The sequence below is a fragment of the Eptesicus fuscus genome, chromosome 15 (genome assembly GCF_027574615.1).
Source record: "Eptesicus fuscus isolate TK198812 chromosome 15, DD_ASM_mEF_20220401, whole genome shotgun sequence".
Lineage (NCBI taxonomy): Eukaryota > Metazoa > Chordata > Mammalia > Chiroptera > Vespertilionidae > Eptesicus > Eptesicus fuscus.
Window position 1 is genome coordinate 57,010,079 of NC_072487.1, and position 18,891 is coordinate 57,028,969.

General features: G+C 45.6%; 1 protein-coding gene across 1 annotated transcript in view; it reads right to left on the reverse strand.

The window, feature by feature from the left end:
* ABCA1 (ATP binding cassette subfamily A member 1) overlaps positions 1-18,891 on the reverse strand; it is a 112,039-nt gene that overhangs the window by 75,460 nt on the left and 17,688 nt on the right. Inside the window, exons 2-3 of the mRNA XM_008141836.3 lie at positions 14,682-14,843; positions 3,408-3,501 (exon numbers count right to left, since the gene is read on the reverse strand). Coding sequence (XP_008140058.2) covers positions 3,408-3,501; positions 14,682-14,747 — 160 coding nt within the window. The 5' untranslated portion in view covers positions 14,748-14,843. The remainder of the gene's footprint in view (positions 1-3,407; positions 3,502-14,681; positions 14,844-18,891) is intronic.

Genomic DNA, 18,891 nt, shown 5'->3' on the forward strand with positions numbered 1-18,891 from the left:
TATGCAGAAAGGGGCTGGTGTGCAGCTAGCACCTGATCATCAGTTCATCTCCCACGGTCCCCCTCCCTCTTCAGAGGGGCCCTGAGGATGGCCTAATCCAATGCAATTCCTTCATTCTCTAAAGAAGAAGATGCAGTGGCTGGTAAAGAATAGTCAGGGAACCCGTAGGTAGGACTGGGGGTGGAACCCACAATTCCATCATCCACATCCATGCTCCTTCCCTTATATTGGCACCCCTCTGTGCACCTGAGCCCTTCTCAGGTTCCTCTGTACTGTCCACTGTTTGGTGTCACCTCCTCTGCCAGCTCACAAGCTCCTCAGAGGTACTTAATAAACAGGCTAATTGGGGTCAGAGGTCATCTGCTGCTCGTGTCCCTCATCGAAACCATGAGCCCCATTCAATAGGTCATCTCCTCACTCTCCTTTCCCTTCATTATGGAGGAGCATGTGACCAACAGCAGGCCTGGGTGTACTTGGCTGATCAAATGCACAGTTTGGTTTGGGGCAGTCTGCCCTGGTGCTGCTTCTAGGCTATCATGATAAATGTGCCCCGGAGCAGGAGCTCCTAACCTGAGGACCAAACATGTGTGAATTCCTTTGGACAGAAAGGCCACGCTGCAGCTCCCATCATATTCTGAGCGTGTTCTGTGACCCCAAATAGTCAACAACCATTGAGATCCATGGCTCTCTAGGCAGCAAAGAGCTGTGGGCTGCACAGACTTTGGGGTCAGACCTACTGGGATTCACATCCAGTCCCTGCAATACACGAAGCGGAGACTTTGGCCAAGTCTCTGAACCACCAACTCTCAGTTTCCTCATCTGTAAAACGGTGATAAAAATACAATCTACTTCACAGAGCTGCAGGAGGCATCCCAGGAGTTCTGACAGGCAAGCATGCAGCTCAGTGCCTGGCGCGGTGTAAAGGCTGTCAGGATTACTGAGGCACTGCGGTGGTGAGCCTACAGTCGTCCTCACTCTGCTACTGTCCTGCTAGGAATACTCCAAATCTCACAGCCACAACCTGCCTCCAAAGCAGGACCCCTCTTTTACTCATCCTACTATTTTCACACAAATATGCTAACGAGTCTTCCCAAAAGCTAACCCACAGCCAGGACTGGCTACCCTGCATTTCAGTCCTGGGGCACTTCTCTCCGTCCTTTTCTTCTCTTCATATTCCATGGAGAGTCAGCATCCTCAGCAAGGATGTAACAAGATCTGATCCCTGTGGCTACTCCGCAGGGACTCTGGCCTGTTCAACATTTACTCAGTTAACCTCCTTATCTCCCTGGTAATAGTTCAAGGAAAACCAAACAAGGTCCCTTGCCTGAGTCAGCTGCTCCTCATGCAGGGAGATTTATGTAACCCAACCAAGTACTCCAAGGACCGCAGGAGTCTCCCCTTGAACCTCCCTGAGATTCTGCCACCAAGGACAGGGTGGGTGTTAGTCCAACAGCACAGGGCATGGGAGGTGAAGGTATTTTGGGCTATACCTGGTGGGTGAAGCAAAGATACTTCCCTGTGTGTTGTGTCCCACTTTGTTTGCAAGCAAAAGCAGGAAGATGACTTGGCAAGGGGCACAGGATGACAATCAAATAGCATAATGAGTCCCAGGACCCAGGAAAGTAATGATGGCCTGGATGGCTCTGGGTCAAACAGGGAAAGATTTATGGGGAAGAATTATATGCCAATCCTTTGTTTCCAGAGACAACACATCTCTGCAAGATTCGCCTAAGCAATCTACCTTCCAGCCAGGTCACCAGAAAAGTAGGTGAGGTGGCAAGAAGTGCATAGGTGCTCCCAAAAGTCTTATCTGCCTCCTATAGGTATGAAAATTCCACAGCATTTCTGAAATTCTATGACCTAGATTCAGATAACTCTGGGTTAAAATTCAACAACTTGTTCAAGATCACAACCTCGGCAGGTGTCAGAGATAAGAGATAAGAGGAGCGGACCCCAATTTCTGTCTGATCCAAAGTCGGCCTGTTCCTACTACACCATCTTGCCTACTTGGGATCATTCCAGAGAGAGAACAGCCAAGCAGGTGAAAAAAACTGAGTTTTCCTATCAGTGGGGCTTAGGGCAATGCTTAAATAAAATCAAATATGCAGTTACTCATCAATCTTTGGGATTCCAAAAGAGAAGTCAGAACTACCTCCCAAGCTCTCAAACTGAGTGTGTATTTCATTTTACATTTTTTCCCTTTCTGGTGAAATCTGAAAATCACATCTGGTAGAATGTCCTGAGGTTGTGTGGCATTTTTTTTACTAAAACTTGAGTATATGTAATGTGTGCTAGCAAATTAGCAGGTAAATGACTGCCTCGATGTGCTGTGGACCAGACCGAGAACACAATTAACAGGTGACCCAGAGCCACACCGTTCCTGAAGAACAGTATCCTGTAAGTCCATACATGATAGCAACATGATATACTATACCATTACATATCCCATAAGTCCAGGAGGCTGGCAGGGTGTGGGGAGAGCTGGTTAATGGTAGGGAAAGTTATAGGAGCAATGGAACAGAGGTTCCAGCTAAACCTCCTACATAAATGTGAATCATTTAGACTGGGACATTTCCGTAGTGTCAATCCATCCAACATGCCCAGCCAGGAGAGAAAGACATGACTGTGGAATAACAACAACCGCTAGCATGGGGATTATTATAGAGATGAGAACACTCAGGTGCCAAGAAGCTAAGTCGCCTGCCCAATGTGATATACCCAGGAATTGCTGAAGCCAGGATTCAAACCCAAGTAACCTGACATCTAGAGCGTGTGTCCTTGGCCACTACTGTATTCTCTATGCTCACCGTAAAGGCTACGATCAAAACACAGGATTTGGGAGTCAGAGGACCTGAGCCTTTTACTTCATCTCTGTCACTTATTAGATGTGTGGCCTTGGGCAAGTCCCTGCCCTTCCCTGAGCCCCAATGAACTTATCAAGCAAAGGGTAATAATCAAGTCTATTTTACAAGGTTGTTATGAGAATCAAATAAAATAATATTAGTCGATCTGAGAAGCTCTACGCAATTGCTGCTTAGAATTATGTTCCATGATTTGCACCTGTGTAATAAAGACAGCTGACGGTGGTGTCAAGGCACTGCCCTAGGGGCCTTTGTTAATCACCACTTTCTGAGCCATCAGAAAGGTTATTTTACTTTCGTGACTTAAAATGTATGAAACAGACCTTGGCTATTATTATAGTTACTATTATCACCATTCCCTAGGACTGAAAACAGCTTCCTGAGTTCAAGACTTATCCAAAAATTGAGAGCCTAGCTTTTCTGTGCCAACCCATTTACAGTGTTTCCTAAAGATAGTGTCTCGGGAGAGGTCAAAGTTAGCCCAGGCCCATGGCCTGGATTTCTCTTGCCGGTGGAGAGTCTCAGGCAGGATGCTCAGATACTCACATTCATGTTGTTCGTAGGGTGGGTAGCTCAGCCGAACGGAGATCAGGATCAGGAAGATAAATAGAGGCCAGGCCACTTCCAGCAACAACTGGCACTGAGAGGGAAATAAGACGGAGCACTGTGAGTTTAAACAGTAATACGGGTGCCTGACACTTTTGGGCTTTGGGAAATCCACAGAGAAGTTAACTCAGCAACTGATCAACTTCTCCAGTCTCTCCCACCATTCTCTAAGCTTTCATACCACTTTACTGTCTGCAGTTCTCACCTTGTGACATACTATTCCATACCTCTGTGTTTCCCTTAAGAACGGGAAGATGCTGCCCATCCTGCATCATCTGGCTCATTTCTGCTCATTCTGCAAGTCTCAAACAGACATAATGTCCTTCTCCTGAGCTCCCACAGGAGCCGTGCCCCTGAAATCATCTGATTCTACCACTGGCTTCTTCGCAGCAATATGAGCACCCTGCAGGCAAGCACTGAGTCCAGTCATCTCTGTATCCCCAGCATTAGCACAGTTTCAGGTACACAGTGATGTTCATTTATTGAAAGAGGAAGGCCAGGGCCACCGGGCCTTGCTGTGCTAAATACACACCACCTCTGTTCCTCAAATGCACACAAAGTTGCCCCCCATGGGGCTGAGAAGAGGGCTCCAAAGGACAATGGCAATTCATACAGAATTCCACATTGACCTCCACACACCCAGGACTGGAAAAAGCTGGGAAGAGTGCAAAACCCTCCATCCAGCAAGGTCTGGTCAACATCTTCTCCAGTGGGTAGAAGATCATTAAACGTATAAGTAAGCCCTATCCACAGGTTAAAGCAATGAGGTTTCTCTAAAGGAAAACCCTGCCTCAATGAGTTACCAAGGGAAAAATAAAGCATGGGGCAGGATGGAAATCATTAGACAGAATTTAATTGAACCACTGGTGTTCAGACAACTACAGATGCTCCTCTACTTACAATGGGGTTATGCCCCAATAAATCCGTTGTAAACTAAAAATACTGTAAGTCGAAAATTCATTCAATACACCTAACCTACTGAACATCAGACCTTAGCCTACCTGACTTAAATGTGCTCAGAACACTTACATTAGCCTATAGTTAGGCAAAACCATCTCACTGTAGAGTGTGGGTTGTTTACTCTTGTGAACGTGTGCCCAGCTGGGAGCTGCAACTAACTGCTGCTCCCAGCATCCCAAGAGAGACTGTACTGAATATTGCTAGCCCAGAAGAAGATCCAAATTCAAAGTATGGTTCCTACTGAATGGGTATCACTTTCGTCCCACTGTAAAGTCGAAAAATTGTTAGGTCAAACTATCGTAAATTGGGTACCTGAAGAGACTCACCTCTTTCTTCCTCTCATTTCTAGACTCTGGTGTTCTAATTAGGATGAACACCAAGAGCCCAAAAGAGTGATGAGGCCTGTGGTTAAGAGTAATTACAACTGTGGCTTCAGCACCATAAAGCCAAGAGACACTGGTATGAAATTCCCCCCTCCCTCTTCTCTTTTAATAGAATTATGTTCGTCAACCTCAAGACCATACATATTTTTTGTAGAAAAATCAAAATTAAAAAATGTTTAAGTGGATATAAACCACCCCAATCCTACTTTGCAGCAAGAATTCCTACTAAATTGAGCTAACAATGGTTCTCTGTTAACATTTTTGTTTTTTATTCTATGCATACATAATGTTTTTTCTACTAAAGTGAGATTAGATATCATATATAGTTTTGCATTTTGCTTTTTTATTTAGCATCATACTGGGAGTGTTTTCCATTATATACAATATTCTCCTAAAGTATGAATTTTAATGACCACTTAATATTCTACACTGTGAATGGACTGTAATTAAGTTAACCTTTCTGCTGATTGCTGGTGCTTCAGATTGTCTTAAGAGTTTCTCTTTATTATTTATTGTTGGATTTTTGGAATTTTAAACAGACCATTTTTAATTTGCAAATGCCTTTGATATGGTTCCACATTAACCTTTTTTAAAAAATCTTCTATTTGAAAAGCAATATAAGGGTGATAACAGTGCATGTCCTGAGGTGATAAGAAAATGGGTAATTTTTAAAATGCTTTCCTAAATTTTCCATAAATGGAACAAAAAAAAACCCACCATTAGCCTCTAACTATGAGGACTAGTATACTATAGACAGCACACCAGGAAAAACATAGAAGACAAATGGTCCCTCTTTGAAAGAAGGCATGCTGGTACTAGGGTCTCCAAGACCAAAGACGGGCTGGTCTTGCTAAGTAGTTCCATACGTGATCCCAAAGAGGCAACACACACTGAAACATGCAAGCTCTCCAATGGCATTGGGCCTCTCCTACCTGCTGAGGGGAAGTCCCTCCTGGGGAGGGGCGGAGGGTCCCCAGATACTCTCTGCCTTTATCAGCACTTGGCACAGCAGGGACCCTATGTCTGTGGGAGCTTCTCCCCTAGTGTCACTTTCTTCTCACTAGGCCTACCACACCCTGAGAGCTTAGCAATGCTTGTTGAGTAAGAGAATGAACTAAAGTTTATAAAATAATGAGGATGGAAATACAAAGCAGTGGAGCCCTTTGGGAAAGCAATTTGGCCAAATGTATCAGAAGACACATTTATCCCCTTTGACCAAATAATATCACTGGGGCTATGACCTATAGAACTAAATTCAAAATGTCAAAAAGCTACATATATGTATTTGTTCACTGAAACACTATAAATGAAAAAAAAAGTACTAGAAATAATTGCACAGCACTAGGGAGATGATTAGATTATGGTACATCTACTCAACGATTCAGTAGGCAGTCATTACAACAATGTTTATGAAACACAGATACTATTAACCATATAATATTAAGTGAAAAAAGCAGCACACAAAATTGTATCTATTCCAAGCTTACAGCTGAATAAAATCACAAATATTACCCAGACAGGAATAAAACTTCTCAAAAATTGCATAACTGGGGATGAATTCAGAAAAGAATAATCAACTCAGAAAAAAAGAAAATGAAGAGGATGAGTAAGATTGCATCAAACTTAAGCTCTGAAACTACCATTTGTGCTTTCAGGATAAATAGTAGCTACCATTTATGTAGTAGGCACACTATATACAGATTATTACATTGAATCCAAGGCTAAAGCGCAAGGGAGGGTCATCATAGGGCTGGCCCATGGCAGGGTTGAGATTAGCAGCCACTTCTGTCCAACCCCAGAGGCCACATATAAAATTCTATTTGACACAGGAAGTGGCCCAGGTGGGACGTGACTGCACTAGGTGGCATGATCAAAAAAATCCGCAGGTTCCACAGAGGTAAAATGAACTTATGGCCTATAGATTTATTATAGCTACAGCCAATACTGAGTGCCTACTGGGTACCCTGGATTTTTATACATCTCATCTCTAACATTTAATTCTCACAATAACTCTGTGAGATCGGTTGTACGATTACCATTCCAGAAGTGAAGAAACAAAGGTTCAAACCAGTTATGAGCCACAGCCTGGTAAGGGGAGACGACCAACAGTGGCACCCAGACCCACTGACCCCTAGATCTGTCCGTTTGCATTCATCCTAGAGCCATGTTTGGGCCACACACCCGTTAAGACGGCTCACAGATCTGATCCAATGAATCAAGCCTAATGTTCCTGGGCATCTCTGCAGCCCCCACATCTAGGACCCTGTAGGGCAACAGATGCTCAAAATAGTTGGTTGATTGGCACTGATAGCAAAGGGAAAAAAAATCTGCCAGTGGGTAAGAAAAAGAGGTAAGAAAAAGAGTGATAATAACAATAAAGGCGCACACTTAAACAGATCTTACTAAATACCAGTGTTCTAAGTACTGTACATATATTAACTCAACCTTCAAACAACCTCATTAGTACTATTATTCTACTCCTTTTACAGATAAGAACACTGAGGCTTAAAGAGTTACTATATTGCCCAAGGCAACAAGGTTGGTAAACAGCAGAGCCAGGATTCAAAGCCAGTCTGATTCAAGGGTCCCTGCTCTTAGCCACTAAGCACCACTATTACGAGAGTATCTAGATTACTGATCTTTCAAACTCCTTGGTAGCCTGAGTTACTAAAATGTATGAATGAATGAAGAGATTGCCTCCAAAGCTCATACCACACAAACCAGAAAACTCATGGAGAGAAAAAACTTAATCCATGCCCTTTTACTCGGCACCTCTAAAATTACACCTGTCATTCAACACAAAAGTCACCTTACAAACTCAGGGGGATGGTCTAGGCTCTTTATTTTATTTACTTATTTTTTTAATCCTCACCCAAGGATATGTTTTTTAGAGAGAGAGGAAGGGAAGGGGAGAGAGAGAGAGAGAGAGAGAAACATAGATGTGAGAGAGAAACTGACCGGTTGACTCCTGTACTCGCCCAAATGGGGTATCACACCCAAAACCTAGGTATGTGCCCAGATTGGGAATCGAACCTACAACCTTTTGGTGAACGTGACGATGCTCCAGCCAACTGAGCCACCCGACCAGGCTAGGCATTTCTTTTCCTAATAGTCTCCTTCTAGAAACCTAACTGCCAGGCTTGCCATTCTGGCTCCACTCACCATCCAAGATTTCTCCCATCCCTAGACTTAGCACTTTTCCTTCACATAGTCCCTCAGAAATAGCTTGGAAATAAAACTGATGCTTTACTGTTATAAACCCCTATAGAAAACGCTTCTAAATCTTGTTTTGGTACCTACCCACCCACCTCCACATCTCTCCCTCTCCCCTCTCCCCCCCACCCCCCGAGAGGAACATAGTTTTCAAAAGGCGTTTCTCACCAAAGTCAGACCGTCAGGAGCCTCCCTTTCGTGTTGGGTGTTAAAATAGTACGTAATTCTGATGTTGAAGTGATTGCTACACTGAGCTGCTCTGGGAAGGCACTTTGTGCCTTCTGACTCGTTACTCCTCAGCTCTAACATGGGACGCTCCGAGCGAACACCTGGAGAGCAGGTGCTATTCTCAAGAGCAGCACTATGGACACAGGTAACTGTTGAGGGGACTCTCCTGTGAACTGTAGGATGCTCACCGCACACATGTACTCTACCAACCACCCCCGCCCAGGGCAGTGACAACCAAAAAATGTCTCCAAATATCACCAAATGTCCCTGGGGCATTACATAAGGATAGGATCCTTTTTAGAACTTGGTAAGGTAATAAGATTTAATTGGAAAGAGAAAGAGATGAAGTTATCAAAGACTGTTCTGAGAGGCAAAAAGGGAGTGTGGGACAATGAGATGCCCCACATCTCAGTGTTCAAAGTAATAGCACACTCTGTGCTGTATCAGCATCAAAATAAAAAATATGTACCAAATGGCAAACAACCCCCAAATAGCTCCCTAATGACATTACAGTTTGATAAATGTCCCAAAAATAACTAGAAAAGGAATCTCTATTTAATAAAATTTGCTAGGATGATAGGATATGAATGTAAAGAAAAATCATGTTTAAACCCATCCCTGATACCATACACCTCAATTAAGTCTGTGTAAATTAAAGTGAAATCTTTAAGGTCAAATCAGAGCAATGCTAGAGGGAAAAACATTTTTTTAAAAACCCAGACCTGCCCTCTCAGAAGTATGTAGCCTCATGCATTGATGGTGGCCTTTTAAATTGGTTTAATCCTTTGGAAGGACATCTGATCATAGACTTCAAGGGCCATTCCCCTTTGACCTAATAATCCTGCTCCTGAGATTGTGGCTTAAGGAAACAATACAAAAGTAAGAAAAGGCTAGATGTATAAAATCTTCATAGTAATTCATTCATAATAGCAAATGCTGGAAACCATCTAAATGTTGGCAATAGAGAATAAACTTAGAAAATAAAAACTGTGTTGATAGATTATTGTAAAGCTCCCAGAAATGTCAATGGACTCAGCCCCGGGGTAAATTTGGGACCACGAGATGGAATTCTTCCTCTAACCTCTAACTACTTCACTAACCCATACTACGTTCCTCACTGTGAAGCAGGAGCTGTAATGCACACCTCTCAGGATCGCTGTGAACATCAAGATAATGCATGTAAAAGTGCTTTCAAAACTACAAAACACAGCCTACGCATCAAGAATCATTATTATAAATATGAAGATTATTTGGAAATTTGGGAACAGACACGCCGAGTAATGTTCAAGGAAAGAAAGAAACCATAAAATGGAACACGTGAATGTAATGACTTCAATTGTCTCCCTGGGCTGTCGTCACTCAAGTCCCCTTCGTGCCGAGGACCAGGCGTAAACTGACCCTCAGAAACTCCTTTTGCACATAAACTAAAACTCAACTGCCCTTTGCCAACTGCAAAGCCCTGTGTGGCCTGGCCCTGCCGACTCCCAGCTCGTCCCCAGCCGGTCTGCATTCGCGCCACCAGTGCCACCGGCTTTTCTCTTCCTTGACTCGGGAACATGTGTTAGGCCCCGTGGCCTTCACACTCTGTGTCTCTGCCGGGAATACAGTGCCCTTGATCTCTGGGATCCTGATGTTCCCCTGGCTAATGGCTGCTGAAACTTAAATGTCATGACCTTCCCTTCTAAATTAAGTCCCTACCCACAGCCTGGCAGTATCCAACACAGAACCACAGTTTGTCTTCATGACACTTATCACAATGTGTCATTATATGTTTACTTACATAATGTGTTTTATACCTGCTTTTCTCACTTCTTTAAGGACAGGAATCATGTCTGGTTCACCACTATGTGCCCAGTTCACTGTCCCACATGTAGTAGATGCTCCATAAACATTTACCCAAATGAAACGATAAATGGCTATTTGTTCTAATGTTCTCCATTCCACGGAAGGGGAAACTAAAACCTAGGAGAAATGAGTTTCCCCTAAACCCAATGGCATATGGTGGCCAACCTGCAGTCAGAATTGAATTAGAATTAGATAATGATTAGAATTATTATTTGGATTTGAACTATCACTGCCAAAGACTAAGGGCAGGGAAGAAGTGTATCAGGTTAAAATGGAAATGGGGAGGGGATATGGAAGTTTTCATCTAATCTGTAAAATTCTATAATGGCTCTTAAATAAAGAGTTTTAATTTTTGATAGCTTATTCCTATCATTAAACAATGCCCAAATACCGATACTCTAATGTATGCAATAACTAGAATTATCTATTTTCCCAACCACGTGGCCATCAGATCTAGCTAATTGAGAAAATATTTAATAGCAAAGGCAAAAAACAAAAAGGGGGAGGGGGGGGAGGCGCAATATGGCCGTACTCTGTCTACGGGACCTTGGCCTCTGGCTCAGCCTAATACCAGATGAGGATCAGAAAAACTCTGATCCCTCTTCCTGTCCCCCAAGCCCTGTTTGTACTGAATGACTGCCACCCACACAGGTTAACCGTTACTCTGAACCCAAACTGAGCTTTGCACCCAACTTTCGCAACTCAATTTCAACGTATTCTTTGCCCAACAAGAACAGCAGAAAGCTAACCCTGGCTGATGGTCCCCATGATTTTGCACAAAGGGGACACCGGAGACAGGTCCCCAGAATTCATCAGCAAACAAAGACACAGAGCAAAAAGGCAAACAACCGCCTCTCAACAGGGTAGCTCAGGGGAGTACTGGCAGATCCCAGCTTCTCCATAGTCTTTCTCTTCTTCCTGGCAGCAGCACACAAGGCCCCTAAGCAGGGGAGCCTCCTTGAGACCTGAAAACTAATAGCCCATGTAACACGTGCGCCACTCACTGAGCAAATACTTACTGAGCATATCCCTGATGCCGGGCTCTGGGGCCAAGTGTGTACACTGCAGGGTGGCAGAAGAAGGGAAATGAGCAATGATTTCCTGTTCACTGTGGGCAAGAACGATCATGGAAATGCAAACTGCTTCCCCACCTAATGGGAAGGACTGGTTCTGACTAGGTGAGCTAACCAAGTGGCACCAAAACTCTTAGCAGGTTCCAATGTTAAACAGTATCATCTAGAAACCCAAGCCAGGTGCACTAGAATGTCACTACCAGTCAGAACTTAAGATCCAGGGACATTAAACCTTTCGTGCAAAGAAAGCCAAGCCTGCTTTAAAAAAGGAGGGGTGGGTGGGGCGGGGAAGGCTGGGCCTATAGGAAATTGGTTCTTGTGCTACTTCCATGGAAGACACAACCTGGACTCCTGTCCTCTGGCCCAAACCCCAGTTCTGTCGACTTCCCATGGAGCAGGCCAGATCTTTCCAACTCTGACAATCTAAGCACCTGGGACCTGAAACAAACCACCTTTCTTTCTGGCTCAGCAAAACGCAAATCTTTTATAAATCAGGAAGGGAGGTGACTAACTGGACCAGCCAGCAGGCAATGATATACAATCTAAGAAAGCCCTTTTATATCAGGATGCTGTGTCCCTACTTCTTCCTTCAACAGGCACTCTGGCATAAGACTGCAAATTGCCTTGACTAAGCCTGCCTATCTCTCCAATCTTAACTCTCGTTAAACCCATGCGCTACATTGAGCAAGAAGCAACACGCTCAAGACCAGCGGAGACAGGTCCGTTCTGGATGGCCCAACCCCCACATCCTGTTACAGGACTCTGATTCCTTGGCTGACCACAGGGAAATTCCTTCCCTGCTTTGTGCCTCAGTATTGTTATCTGTACAATGGAGACTTGGACTGTACTACCCTGAAGACCTCCTTTCATTGCTGAGATGGTATGATTCTTCCCACTACTCACTGGCTGATGGACACACCACAGCAGAAATGATTTCCTATCACGCGGGCTGCTACAACCAGGATGGGAAGAGGCAGGAGATCGGAACCACACGGTAGCTAAGAAGTGAGGATGAGAGATGAATTTGGGAACACCAGAATCTGGGAAGAGCCACAGAAGGCAGGGGGAAAGGTGAAGGAGTCGGAAACTTCAAGATCTTGAGAGGGAGGATTTTAAAAAAAAAAGTTACCACTGAAAAGCAATTTGCCATAGTGGTTTAGAGCGCCCACTCTGGAGTCAGAAGGCCTGGGCTGGAACCCGACATGTGCTTCTGGGGACCCTGCAAGTTCCCAGCCACAACAAGGACATGAGTACTTCATGGAGTCACAAAAAGGTTAACCCAGTTAATAACGCACTATTGAGTGCCTAGCACATGGAAGCTCATTCTAAGTGTTTGCTTCCTCATATAATACTAGAGGCCCGGTGCACGGGTTCATGCACCAAGTGGGGTCCCTCGGCGTGGCCTGCGGGGATTGGGCCGAAAGCGGCAGTCCAATGCCACCTGCCGCTCCGGCTCATCCCAGCCCCTCTGCGGCTCGCGCCCAGTCAGTCCCCATAAAGAGAGGCTCACGCTAGCCAACGTGAGCCCTGCGTATGGCGCCCATCCGTCAGCTAGTGGCATTCCCGCTGTGGGAGTGCACTGACCACCAGGGGGCAGCTCCTGCGTTGAGCGTCTGCCCCCTGGTGGTCAGTGCGCATCATACCCACGGTCGTTCGGTCGCTTAGGCTTTAAATATATAGATTAGGTCTTATATTTTACCATTATTATTATCACTAAGACAGGCAGGATACGTTAGATACACAGATTCTAGTTCCTACTCTCTCATTAGTGACCTTGGGACTCAGGTCCCCACTAGTAACGTGAAGGGCTAAACAAAATCGCTGTTCCTCACACTAGAATCTGTTTGTGGGGAGATTGAGGGGTGGGACTAGGGGATATATTTTCAATGGATTACATGTGAGTTCCCTATGAGAATTTTAACCATGTTGTGTTTTCGTTTTCGTGGTCATATAAACAAACTAGAATAACATATCTGGATTTTCCAAATGCCTATTTTATAACCAAGTTCTGGCACAAGATTTCAAAGCCTAAGTTTATATTTGTGTTTGATTGTGTTGGCACCATAATTGTAGCAGACTAATGAGGAAGGAACAGATGCAGACGTGATTTATGAATGATGAGATTGGACCAAATGAAAGCCAAATGGTATCAAATGAAGGTCATGGGAAAAATGGTTGGAGAACTGAACCCTCAGAACATAGGCTGTCCAAACTCACAGGATGGCACCACAGCATCCCCTACCATATTCACGTCACTCCTCATGGTTTGGGTTCGGCTAAAGCCGTGGTTGGCAAACTGCAGCTCGCGAGCCACATGCGGCTCTTTGGCCCCTTGAGTGTGGCTCTTCCACAAAATACCACGGCCTGGGCGAGTCTATTTTGAAGAAGTGGCGTTAGAAGAAGTTAAAGTTTAAAAAAATTGGCTCTCAAAAGAAATTTCAATCGTTGTACTGTTGATCTTTGGCTCTGTTGACGAATGAGTTTGCCGACCACTGGGCTAAACAATGTCAGCTGTCTTACTACATTCCTTTGAATTGCATTGGTTTTGCGATTTGGTTTGCATTTAATTTGTAAGTGATCATATGGTTTATAATAGCATATACAATAAGGGGGGAGGTGTCTAGTTTCACATATGTACATATTTAAGTAAATTATAATTAAAAGAAATTTAATGAACACAAACGGACCTTAACATTTTTATTTTAGAAAAGGTCCAAATAGTATTCTAGTCTGAGAAACTATATTATCTCCAAGGTCCCTCCTAGCTCTTTGAGTCTAAGAAAGATGATCATTTTGGTTACGTTAAGCTCTGTTAACACAGCCAAGTGAGGGTGCAGGCTCAGAATTCAAGAAAAAGGCAGGGCAGAAAACAGACTTAGATGCTAACTACAGAGAGGTACAGCTACCCAGGAGAGTAGATGGGATTTCTAAGAGTGTTCAGAGATAGAGAAGCAAAGAGCCCGCACTGAGCTTCAAGGAGTTCACCATGCCTTACAGCTTTCGTCTCCCTCTGTGGAAAAATACCCTTCACCTACGCATTACAGATGATCTAAGAATTACCGCCCCATCCAGGCAGTGAATGGCTTATAACCCTCCACAGGAATAAAACAATGTTCCGTTTTATTTTCCTCCAGGCTGGCAGTCAAAGCTGAGAGAGTCCACACTGGCACTAAAAGATCCAGTCTCTCTACAAGCTGGGCCATTAACTCCCTCCATGCCCACTCTTGGAGAGCCACATGGCCCCCGGAGCTGTAGGAAAAGGAGGCGAAGGAACGGCTGGGGGCAATTCTGTGCCACATTCCAGAGGTCGGAACTCACGCCTGGGCACTAGCGTAAACCCAAAGCTAACATTTCTGCCCTCGATAATAAGTGATAGAGCCCACCAGGGCCACATTCATTCAGTCACTTTGAGAAAACCAACAAGACTTCCTTTCCTCTCTTCCAATTCCCAACTCAAAACCACAAAGTAAAGCATGGGAGAATGCCCTCCACCCCAAGAAACCCAAGCTTACCGTTTGTCTTCTTCTGTAAGTGAAGTTCTTCCACAGCAGCAGCCTCAGCTGAGGCCAGCACGCCATGCTAGCTCAGCTGGCACCCACCGCAACCTGAGCGTGGCTGGGAGCGTGGAGGCAGTGGCCAGAGCTCACAGCAGAGACGCTGTGGCTGGTCATTAACTGAAAGATAAAGCAGGCAGGGAGAGAGCTGTCAGTTATTGCTGCGAAGCCAGACATACGCCAATGAGGGCTGTTGCTCCAGCCCCCTCACCTGAGCCCTCAATCCCAGCCCTGCGTCATGACTGCTTCCCAATAGGTCCCCAACAGGTCATGAGTCCCCGACTTCCGGCCTTGGGGCTTCTCCAGTGCACAGGGATTCTGGCACTTTTCTGGGGGCAGCCTGGGAGCTAGCTGCTATAATCCTAATCATTTTCGCTCCACGGGTGTGACCATTTGGGGAGGAAAAAAATACACGTATGCAAACAGATTGAAGTGAGCAATCTGAGGTGGTGGACACACTGAGTGTGGAAGTGGCGGCCTGGCATCCCAGGGACCTGGCTCCCTTCCCTACGGAAATGCCTCCCCTCACATAAAATGTCAGCGGCATTTATAAAGTTTGCCTTGAACCTGGTGTAATTTATGCCATTTCCTTCAATTCGCTCAAACAACATTGTTGAGTCGTTCAAATGATAAACAACACCACTGGCAAAGCAGTTTCCCAATCTGGAAAGCCCCCGTGTGTTTTAGGATGGCTGTGAATAAACACCGAGGCAATGCTACTGACACCTGGCTCCCAGGTGGTGAGGGCAACCCCCGTGCTGCGTGTCTTCGCAAAGAAAAAACAACATCCCGTGGAGAAACAAGTCCGCTAAGGCGGGTGGGGAGCATCGCCTGTGAGACTGACAGGCTCCCACTGCCCAGGCATCTGTACCCTCTGGCCTTGCTCCATCTGCACCTGCACGAAGGGCCCAGCTGCTCCTTGCCACGTGTCGCAGGTGCCTCCGTGGAGGCCTGCTTTGCCGCGCTAGGAGAAGGGGAGGTTCTCGTAAACAGGGGATACCACATGTCCACGTGTCCCAACTGCCCACGCAACCAACCGTACTCACTTAATGCTGGAATAATCCCAATAGCCCTACGACAGTTACAGTTGGGGGAGGGGCAGAGAAACGAAAAACAGAAGAAGGGAGGGATACACAGGCTAAAGCTGGCACTCCACAGCCATGAACCCTCGGCGGAAACCAACTTGACTGCTAAAGTGGCTGTCAGTCAGTCATCGTGGCGGGTAGTGGAGTGAGGTGGGAGTGGGATTTAGGCATGAGGAACGGTCAGCAAAAAGAGCTAAGCATGTAGTGACCACTTGTGGACACAAAACAAGGTGGTAGGCTGAAAGTCCACGAGTGCTAATCAGATCTCAGCGCAAAGGCCAGCCCCTAGTAGGCTTACCCTTTTGTCCCCCACTCCACAAACACTTGGATTAAAAACTTCTAGAGAAGAAAAGCGAGTGGAGGGCATTCGCAGGATCTGTGTAGAAGGCATGACCCATTCATCCATTATGTATTCAAATTCATTCCTTGGCAATCCAACAAATTAGGAGTTCTTCTGATATCCTCAAGACATGTGTATATATCCTAAAAGTTCTCACTCCAAAAAGAGGAAGAGGTAAACCAGCACCCAGTCAGGTTGCAATTTGTTGTTTAAAAGGTAACTGGCCTCTGAGCACGCAGAGCAGGGTGTCATTGTGCCTGTAACCCCAGTGTTTCCCGAAGTAGCCTAGGACAGGGCTTACATTCCAGAAACAGTGAAATAAATTATTAGCTAGTTTTCCTCCTGCAAAAGCAACTCTCCAGCAATCGCTTAGTTGATTCAGAAGCGACATGAATCTTTTCAGATTTCCAAGGCAACAGACAATGAGGAGGTTAGAACACAAGTTTGTAATTTAAAAAGGGAAAGTGGAACCTCGTACAGAAAGCCCAGAGGTGCATTAGCCCCAGCTTCCCACCTATGTACCCTTGCCCAAGCCTTCTGGAAACAAGTTCTTCTCTCCTATCTTATCTTTCTCTGTTCTATCGGTATCCTCCCGCACAGAAATGGCTCCATGCTGTCCAGACATTCTTTTCTATTCCATTATTTCTAGCAAATCCATCGGGTGGGTGTCTGGAAAGGTAGGAAGGGCAGAGTAGAAAAGACAATATAGAAATATCCTAGTGTTGGAGTCTAAAGCACAGAATTGCCTCCCCTACCCCTGAGTGGAGAATCTCAGAAGGAGGGAAGACACACCTCTATAAAAGGAGGAGATGTGGGGTAGAGTATTTTTCTAAAATTTGAGTTTGTGGGTTTGTAGATGCTGGTTCTGACCCTAGGGACCCTCCAAGGGACCTCAGATAGGGTTAGCAAGAAGTAGCCCAGAGCGGCAGTAGAAGGTTCGGCTCTGGCTTTGCTGGGTGCAAACAGGCAGGCTTCTTGCCCCAGTTCCCGTCCCCCCGTTGGCATGGCCCCGGCCACCCACGTAATTCCCTCCTCCCACCTCAAAACGCAGTGATCACGGGGAGGAGCAATTCTGTCCAAAGAAGCGGGTCTGGCAGAGCCCAAACCCCTCTGCTCAGGTAACTGAAGCCAAGGGGACATTTCTACATCAGCTTCCCAAAAGGCGAGAGAACAAACAAACTGAAAGCTCTGAAGAAGGCAGTGCTGTGTACTAGATTTCTCAATGTTTCAGAGCTAGCGGCACACTCACTCCTGCCCTTCTGCACATTTCCAGTTACTGGCTGGAAAGGATCCCACTTCACAATCACTGCCAGTCCACAGGCCACTCTCACTCGCACCAGCCGCGTCGATGCGCTCCCTGCCCCCAGTCCTACCCCACCCCCATCCATTTACCACAGAGCAACCAACGCTATTCAGCTGCACCAAGTACATGAATACGCACGCCACTCCCCCACTTAAAACCACCATCTGAGGATCAAGTTCCATCCTCACTGTAGTTTATCTGGTGTCCCTGTTGACTCCTCGCTCAACACTGTCCACAACCTGATGCCTGGAAAACTCCTTACCGGCTCTGACTGGGCCACACTCTCTCCTGTCCCTGGGACTTCCTGGTGTGACCCTGGTCCTAGCTTAGGTCTCCATTTAGCTGTCACTGGGTCAGGATCCTTTCCTGGTCCCCTCCCAGACACTGACACCCGTGCCCTGCTTTCCATTGCTGCGTGTCTCCCACATTCTGAGTGCTAGCAGGGGCCACTCCTATCCCTAGTAAGGAAAACAGTACCTGGTACAGAGTAAGCACTCGGGGACTGCTGCTTAATTAATTAATTAAGAGATGGACATGAGAAATAGGGTTTCAGACTCTAAGGGTGGTGGCATGTCTGGGCATGCAGTAACTGATTTCTCAAGCTTGATTAACTAACTCGGGCAAATTGTCCCCAGAGAGGGAGCTCCATGTTCAGCAAGCTTCCACCGCACACTTGGGATGGCCACAGAGGACTGCTGAGTTTCCCAGATGACTCCTGCGGCGTCCAGGGAAATGTAATTGAATCTAGGTCAGCTTTCCACAAACAGCAGGTATAGCTACGCATGGAGCAGGCCCTCCAAGGCCAGGGGAGCCACGGACATGCTTTTGGCCACGCTTCATGTCCAAGTGCTCCCTGTACTCTTGCCAGGTCTCATTGTTAGTCACACAGGTGGACCACCCTGGTCCAAATTTAACAGTTTCCATACCCTCACCTTTCTTTTGTACCTGGAGGAAGTGACCGTTCAAACTTTGGCCAATGTTTGAAAGAAATTTTCACTTCAAATGCCATCTTAAAGCTATTCATATCTGGAAAATACAACAGACTGCTAAAACATGACCTTCTAAAATAAAGATGCTCAACATCATTAGTTGCTGAGTTATTACTTGACCATAAAAAAGAATGAAATCTTATCATCTGTGACAGCCTGGATGGACCTAGAGAGTATTCTGCTCAGTGAAATAAGTCATTCAAAGAAAAACAAATATCATATGATTTCACTCCTATGTGGAATCCAAAGAACTAAATAAACGAACAAACAAAACAGAAACAGACTCATAGTTACAGAGAACAGACTGGTGGTTGCCAGAGGGGAGGGGATATCGGGACTGGGTGAAAGAGGTGAAGGGATTAAGAAGTACAGATTGGCAGTTACAAAACAGTCATGGGTATAAAGTACATCATAGGGACTATCATCAACAATATTGTAGTAACGTTGCATG